This window comes from Chenopodium quinoa, unplaced genomic scaffold (assembly GCF_001683475.1).
Source record: "Chenopodium quinoa cultivar QQ74 unplaced genomic scaffold, ASM168347v1, whole genome shotgun sequence".
NCBI classification, from domain to species: Eukaryota; Viridiplantae; Streptophyta; class Magnoliopsida; order Caryophyllales; family Amaranthaceae; genus Chenopodium; species Chenopodium quinoa.
This window is the reverse complement of record NW_018745538.1, coordinates 132,981-141,369: the sequence shown is the minus strand read 5'-3', so window position 1 is coordinate 141,369 and position 8,389 is coordinate 132,981. Positions and strand designations below refer to the sequence as shown.

At 37.0% G+C, this 8,389-nt stretch overlaps 2 protein-coding genes across 2 annotated transcripts; both read left to right on the top strand.

Annotated features, from left to right (window-relative positions):
• Window positions 1-4,011, top strand: LOC110715993. The gene is made up of 3 exons (XM_021894613.1): window positions 1-1,255; window positions 1,349-3,166; window positions 3,257-4,011. Exons 1-3 carry the CDS (start codon window positions 1-3, stop codon window positions 4,009-4,011), a joined length of 3,828 nt encoding a protein of 1,275 aa, XP_021750305.1.
• A 1,656-nt stretch (window positions 4,012-5,667) lies between these two features.
• LOC110715997 lies at window positions 5,668-7,756 on the top strand. The gene is made up of 3 exons (XM_021894621.1): window positions 5,668-6,197; window positions 6,663-6,692; window positions 6,861-7,756. Exons 1-3 carry the CDS (start codon window positions 6,191-6,193, stop codon window positions 7,382-7,384), a joined length of 561 nt encoding a protein of 186 aa, XP_021750313.1. The 5' UTR covers window positions 5,668-6,190; the 3' UTR covers window positions 7,385-7,756.
• Window positions 7,757-8,389: the final 633 nt, after the last annotated feature.

Sequence of the window (8,389 nt, the reverse complement as noted above, 5' to 3'; positions counted from 1 at the left end):
ATGATGTTTAGTGATGTTAGTAAGTTAGTTTCTAAGTTTACTCCTAACTTTTCTTGTGGAGTAGACTCGGTTGGTACAAAAGGGGGGTTAGCGTTGTTTAGTTGGTATTTGGGGGATGTTTTTTGTGTAGCTTCTTCCCCAAATTTTATCTTTTGTAATGTTGGTGACATTAGTGGAAGTAGTAGGCACATTTTGTTTTTGTATGGGGCTTCGAAAGTTGAAGATAGAGCTAGTGTTTGGGAGGAAATTTCAACTCTTATTGCTACTATTCCTAATGTCTTGGTGATGGGAGATATTAATCAACTTGAATACTATAGTGACAAATTGGGGGGTGCTTCTTTAATTAAGGGGTTGGATGTATTTTTGGATTGGAGATTCCAAACTAATTTATTAGAAGTACCTTTCTCGGGACCCCGATACACTTGGTCAAATAAGAGATTGGGGGTGGATTTGATTATGGAAAGATTGGATAGAGCCTACTCTTCATCACAATGGTTCAATGATTTTCCGGATGGACGGGTTGTCCATGAACCAATTACGGTCTCGGATCATGCGGCGATTATATATGACACTAACAACCAAGTGACAAAGTCTAATAGGCCTTACCAAATTGAGACTTGGTGCTTAGTTTTTCCGGAAATTAAGGGCTTCATAGATGAGGTGTGGAGTACTCATTGTACGGGTTCAGTTATGTACAAATTTCTGCAAAGGTCGAAATGGCTGCGTAATAAAATCAAAAGGTGGTGCCTAGACAACAAAAAAGTGTGGGGGATAAATTGGAGGAAGTTTTCTGCAGATTTGTCAGTGCAGGGTGAGAAGGTGACTACTTTGGATCAAGGAAGTAGGTATGTGGAGGCAATTAACGACACGATCATTCATAGTAGTCTAGAGTTTAGGTATTGGCAACAACGAATGAAGGATAAATGGATAAAGGAGGGCGACATTTCATCAAAGATGATGTATGGTAGGGTGAAGCACCGACAGAAAAGGAGGGAGATCATTACCCTTAGAACGAATGAGGATGAGTGGATTCAAGGTCAGAATAATTTGGAAGCTCTCATTATAAATAGCTTGAAAGAAGTTTATAACCCGCCGATGGTAGTTGAGGAAATAATGAATGATAACATTGGCTTGGTGTTAAGAGAGTTGGAGTTACCTCCTATAGATTCAACGGATGCGGCTTCTTTAGTCAAGCCTTTTTCACACCAAGAGATCAGGAAGGCGATGTTCTCTATTCACAATCTTAAGGCGCCAGGTCCGGATGGATAAATTGCGGAATTCTTCCACCAAAATTGGGAGAAGGTTGGGTCCTCGGTGGTTGAATTGGTTCAATCTTTCTTTTCCACAGGCTATCTACTAAAGGAACTTAACGCTTCCATTCTTGTTATGATTCCAAAAGTGGAGTACCCGGAATTACCAACACAGTTCAGGCCTATTATTTTATGCAATACTATCTATAAATGCATAGCTAAATGCTTGGTAAATAGAATGAAGCACCTATTACCAAACCTGATTTCGGAGTTTCAACATGCTTTTGTTCCGAGAAGATATATTGAGGATAATGTAATGCTGAGCCATGAATTGCTTCATTTGGTTAACACTAGTGACGGTGAGTCCACAAAAATGGTGATTAAATTGGATATGTCCAAGGCTTATGATCGGGTGAATTTGACTTTCCTTCTGAGAATTCTAAAGGCTTATGGGTTTCCAGAAAAGTGGATTCAGTGGATTTCACAGTGCATCTCAACGGTTTCTTATAAGACTCTCATCAATGGCCAGATTTCGGAAATGTTTAAACCGGATTGTGGCTTGAGGCAAGGTGATCCCCTTTCACCCTACCTCTTTCTCTTTTGTATGGATATTTTATCTCGTATGCTTACTATGGCTGAGCACATCAAGAAAATCAAGGGACTCAGGGTCACGAGGCGCTCTCCTTCGATTACACATCTTTTTTTCGCAGATGATGCAATGTTATTCTTACATGCAACTCCTACCTCTTGTCATCATGTGATAGATATTTTGTCTAAGTTTGGTGAGATCTCAGGGCAACAGCTGAACTTGAACAAATCTTTCGTAAAGTTTAGTAAACATGCTCAATTGGAGGAGGTGGATGTTCTAAAAGGGATTTTGAAGGTAGGTCAGGTCTCTGTGATGGAAAAACATTTGGGGGCCCCCATTGATTTTACGGCTAGGAAGTTGGATGCTTTTAAATATTTGATTGATAAGGTGGCTACTAGAACCCTCTCTTGGGCAGCTCTGAATTTGTCACAATCAGTGAAACTAATTCTGATTAACACTGTGCTGATTAGCATTTCCGCACACGTGATGAAGTGCTTTAAGTTACCAGTTGCGGTCACAAATAGGATAGACTCTCTAATTACTCGTTTCTGGTGGGGAAATAAGGGAGAGAAGGGCATGTACTGGGTAAAGAAAAGGATTATTCAAAGACCGAAGGGTATGGGTGGTCTTGGTATAAGATCTATGTCCTATTTGAATGACGCTCTTCTGTTCAAACAGGTAGCACGAATGCACTGCAACCCACAGTTATTAGTGGCTAGATCTATGGAGCCTACTCATAGTTGTTCCTTGTGTACGGGGGAGTCTAGGATGGATCTTAAGGGTGGTGCTTCGTGGGGTAGGTGTGGTTTATTTAATGTGGCAAATAAGGTTGTAAAGGGCTATAATTGGAAGATCGGGAATGGGGATAGAGTGAAAGTCGCAAATATGAGATGGGTGCAAGGTTCAGTTCCGGTTTTCAATTCTGATCAACCCCTGAGGGGGGTGGGCTTGGAGAGAGTGAAAGATTTAATATCCCGTGATACTAAATCTTGGAATGTAGCATTGATAAGACAAAAGTTTGAATGGAGCACAGCGCAGAAGATTTTGGAAATGGAGCTACCTTCAACTGAGGAGACGGATAGACTATACTGGGGTAGCCATGCTTCAGGAGTTTATACTGTGAAAACAGGTTATGCTTTTCTAATGAATGAGTTATCAGGGCAACAAGATGCTAGTCTGGAGCATAGCTTCTACCGACTAATCTGGAAGCTAAACATCCCACCGAAATGGAGTTTGTTCCTGTGGAAGCTGGTGATGAATGGATTGGCGGTTAAGGGTAATTTAGCCCGGAGGGGAATTGATATAGCTGATCATTGTGACTCTTGTGGTATGTAAAATGAAGACCTTCAGCATCTTTTTAGGATGTGCTCTTTTGCGAGGTATGCTTGGCATAATTGCCCTTTGCATATCTCCTCAGAAATTGATGAATCTACTCCTCTGAGACACTGGATTCAACATTATATCCTGCTTTTTCATAGCGAGGATGGAAAGAAGAGTGACCATGTACCAACGTTTATTGGGGTACTTTGGAGCCTCTGGTTAACAAGAAATGGAAGAATCTTTCGAAATGAAGGAGGTTATCTGGTAGATTTGTTTAGGAATTACAATCTGGCAATGAAAGAACTCTCAGTTTGGCGCAAATTAGAGGGAGGAGATGTCATAAGAGGGAAAGAGACATTGGCTCATAATTTCCCACCGGGGTTTGAGCGGGTCAACATAGGATGTGCTACGGATGACATTAGTACCCCTACAGATTCAAGGATAGAAATGGTTATCAAGGTGGATGGCTCCTGGAGCAAGAGAGATGGGAATGCAGGGGCGGGATGGGCTTACTCAGTGAATAACCAAGCTTTTAGTACAGGTGGTGGGGATTATGGAAGGGCCCTTTCCCCTCTACATGCCGAGCTTTTAGCTTGTGTGGCTGCTCTAAGGTGGACCCGAATGAAAGGAAAACGACGAATTGTATTGTTCACTGATTCTCTTGCGACAGTTCAACTGATCAAACATCCGAGAAGAAGGGAATTGCGTCTACTATGGACAATTCAAGACTTATTGCAGGAAGGGCAACTGTTTCAAACTTGTCTAATCTGGAAAGTTAGCAGGGATCAGGTGGCTGAGGCACATGACATTGCTACTAGATGTAGAGTAGATTTATTAAGCTTTTCTATTTAGTGTTTTTCTTTAGTTTGTGGTTGTCAAAAAAAAAAAAAAAAACACTCCATACGACACATTTTGTTAAAAAAAATGATAAATATAGTTGTCAATATATACATATTATGAAAAATACATTAAATCTTTTATTTATGTTATTATATATACATTTGATATATTTTATTTATGTAAAAAATTGTTATCTTTTATTTATGTACATAGTATTAGATTTATTTCCGAAATACAATATTATTTTTTTATAAAAAAAAAAAACTAAGGACACACTAGGAGATGACACGTGTTATTGCTAGTGTGTCTTTTAGTATATAGTTATTGATTATTGAGTTACTGGTCATTACTCAATTATTTCATTTAATACGCATATCGGTATATATTGACAATATTGCAAGTATTACACGTACAACTAAACTAATATACTTCCTCCGTTTCTATGTACTTGACCTATAGTCCTTTGGCACGCAATTTAAGGAAGAGATTAAAGAAGATTAACATAAGATAAATAAAAAATAATTAATACTGTGAAACCCTAATTCATCCCTTTTATTGGCAGTTTTATTTTTTTTTTTGTATTAAAAATATCGTTTGTCTTCTTTAATTAACTCCTTAAATTGCATGCCATAGAACTATGAGTCAAGTAAATTGAAACGGAGGAATTACTTCGTAACAAATTCATGGGCGATAGTTACTATAGTACTATACTAATATAGTATAAATACTACTTCTAAGTTATAACGTTATTGTCCTGTAGTATACTAGGATACATGGACACTTCATCCAATAGTTGTGTTCGTGTCAAACACTATGTTAGACTGTTCGTGAGATACACGTCTACACGACGACACGTCTCAGACCGTATCCTACTATGATATAATTATAGATTGTTCAACTTTTTTTTTAATGAGAAATTTCAATTAGAGTAAGGTAATTGTTAAATAATATGGGTGCTTTCATGTATAACTCATTGTTAATATGATACAATAAGATCCAATGAGAGGACGTTATGACAATTATATGATCAAACGCGCGGAGCACCTGAAGGTTATTCAAAATTATATATCGTGAGATATTTGGATATAGTTTAGGAATAAGATCGTTAATTGTATGGGTGTAAATGAACCAAGCCAAACAATAAACTACTCAGGTACAAGCTTGGTTGAAGCTCGTTCATGTTCGTTTATTTAATCAATGAGCCGAGTTTGAACAAATTTTGAAGCTCGTTTAATAAATGAGGTTGGAGACGAACATAGATATGCTCGTTCAGATATGTTCATGAAAAACTCGTTTATTTATTTTCACGAATTACTGGTTTATTTATGTTCATGAATTATTGATTTATTCACATTTGCTAATTTAATTCTTAAGTTTATACGGTATGATTAAAATTTAATCATTATACTAATTCTGATATTTTCAAAGGTCAAAAGTATGAAGCTCGTTTATTATAAAAGCTCGTTTATTATTAAGCTTGTTCATGAATCACTCATTTATCAACTCGTTTAATAAATGAGTTGTTCATAAACTGTTCGTAAACATACATTATACTAAATGAGACGAGCTTGAACTGATTTTCGAGCTCGCTTGAAAGCTCGGGATCGTGCTCGGACTTGCCTAAGTTAAATGAACTGAACATGAACAAAGTAGTACTCGGCTCGGCTCGGCTCATTTACACTCCTAATTAATTGTTTGTGAAATTCAATATTTAAAAAGTTACATACTTACACTTGAAAAATTTGGAGGGAATTTTTGTGCCATACTGCCATAGACCATATTCAAACAATTTACTTAATACTCGATTAAAAAGTAGAGTGAAAATTTTCCCTCCAAAATAAAATTAGTTGAAAAAATAGAGGGAAATTTCCCTCTTATTTTACTTCAATAGTAACTTTTTTAATATTTACACAAAAAGAAAAAAAAAAACAAAGAAATAAACAAAAAACGTGACTAAAGAAGTAAAGAGTAAAGACTAGAGTCTGACTCTCGTCTCCTAAATTCATAGTTCTCCTAAAGAAGTAAGAAGACCTTTTGTAGAACAAAATCAAGAACCCTAGAAATCAACAGGCGTTTTCAGTTTTCACCCATTCTCCATCTTCTCTTCAGATCTCAATTATCCGTCCTCACTGGATTTGCTCAACCGCTCAAGCGTCTACTCTATTCTTCGTCTTCTCAACTCAAGTGAGAAATGTTAGGTAATTGTGTATTTCTTTGATTATTTTGCTCAATTGGTTAGAACTTAAAAAAATGGGGAATGAATTTGAATGGTTGCATGTAATGGATTAATGGGGATAAACTGATTTTCTTTTAGTTTTGTTTAAAGGGAAACAAGCTTCTCTTAGTTTTGTTGCAGAGTATTAGTTTTGCATGCCCTTTTCGTTTCATTATTCTTCTCTTAATTAATTATGTATTCAAATGTTGTCTCTTGGGTTTTAGTTTATTAGCTCATGAAATTATATTGACATTATAATTATGTATTCAAATTATGTTTATTGGATGGGTTATGACCTTATGTGTCTGAATTAAAATTTAATCCTCTACTAGGTATTTACCTACTTTAATATCTTTTCCCCTTTTAGGAGTTCATATCTGTAATTGCTTTCTAATGCATGTATCCTTTTTTTCATGTGTATACCATGCTGGAATTTTGAACCTCACAGAGTCAGAGCTTCCACAACCACAAGAGAAGGGTAAGTACATTGTACATAACTACTACATAACTATATATATATATATATATAAACACTAATAATTAGACCCAATTTGTCTGGTTTCTGGATGGGATGTGGATTGTATGATTATGATGATCAATTCCCCCTTATTTATGCACTGTTATTAATTTTCCAATTTGTTTGCAGCTATGGATTGGATTTTGTATGAAGAGTCTGTGATGACACCAGATCCACAAGAGCCAGAAGCAGATTTTTTTTCATCACAAGAAGAAGCCACTCATGTTTCACCTGAAGTTCCTGAATCTACTACTTTTGAGAAGGATGTGACCATTGCGGAGCCCAATTCTGCTGTTTTAGACAAGAGACGGAGCTTGGTTTGGAAGGAATTCCTCATGATTGACATGGTGGAATGTACAGATGGGAAATCAAGGTGCATTTGCAAACATTGTCAAAGCTCATCTTTCAATGCCAACTCACGTTATGGTACGGGCAATATGAAAAGGCATCTTAGTAAATGTACCCCATATCAGAATTCCTTGAAAAACAAAGGAGGAGCCACAGGTAAAATTTTTAACCAACAAGTGTATAGAGAGTTGGTAGCTAAAGCCATAATAAAACATGGTTATGCTTTTTCTTGGGTTGAACATGATGGTAATAGAGATATTCATGCATATCTAAATGCTGATGTGAAATTCATTACTAGAAAGTAAACCTGGGCACGGGCCGGGGTGGCCCGCGTGCCGCCCGGCACGGCCCGACATTCGACGCAGCCCGGCACGGCCCGAAGTCAAGCACGGCACGGCCCGAAGTTCAACGGCCGTGCCACGGGCCGTGCCACGGTCAGGGTTACGAAATCTTGGGCACGGCCCGGCACGAGCACGGCCATGGCCCGCCGTGCTGGCCCGTCGTGCCGGCCCGCAGGCCAACGGTAATGTTACCGTTTTAAAGCAACGGCTAGTTGCATAATTAGCCAAAAAAACGGCTACTTAACGGCTATATTTTTCCCTAAAAATTCTATAAATACCCACCTCCATTTCATTCCCAAATCACAAAATCACAATCTCTTCTTCTTATCTCTTATATTCTCTAAATCTCTAATAATCCTTATTTTCTTAAATTCTCTAATTATTCTCTTAAATTCTCTAATTATTTTCCTAATATCGGAAAAAATTAAAAAGTTCGTAATCGTAATTAGTGGAGCGTTGAAGCACGGTTGTAAGATCTAAACTAATCTTAAATTTATTATTGTTTTATTGTTATTATTAGAATAATCTTGTTTAATTATTATTGTTGTTAATTGTTATTGTTGTTGTTATAATTGTTGTTATTAATTATTATTATTGTTACAATTGTTGTTATTATTTATTTTTGTTGTTATTGTTATTGTTATAGTTGTTGTTATTAATTATTATTATTGATATTTTTATTGTTAAAATTGTTGTTATTAATTATTATTATTATAGTTAACCACTTTTTATTAAAAAATTAATTGTTAATTATGGCATCGAACAACCCAACATCTAGGTCTAGGGGGAAAGGCCGACTTATCCGTAGTAGTAGTTCTAGGGAACCACCAAATACAACGACCCCCCAAATTACGAGTCAAACCAATGACCCCATTTACTTCCCCCCGGGCTATGAGCCAGCACCACCACTAAACCAATTTCCACTACCACCATACCAATTTCCACCTAATTATTGTTCTAGCCAAGGTA

Coding starts and splice junctions, on each gene's coding strand:
- LOC110715997 (XM_021894621.1), top strand. Junction 6,693..6,860: donor TCCACAACCACAAGAGAAGG/GTAAGTACATTG, acceptor ATTTGTTTGCAG/CTATGGATTGGATTTTGTAT.
- LOC110715993 (XM_021894613.1), top strand. CDS start 1: ATGATGTTTAGTGATGTTAGTAAGTTAGTTTCTAAGTTTACTCCTAAC. Junction 1,256..1,348: donor TCACAATCTTAAGGCGCCAG/GTCCGGATGGAT, acceptor TCTTTTCCACAG/GCTATCTACTAAAGGAACTT. Junction 3,167..3,256: donor TGATCATTGTGACTCTTGTG/GTATGTAAAATG, acceptor ATATCTCCTCAG/AAATTGATGAATCTACTCCT.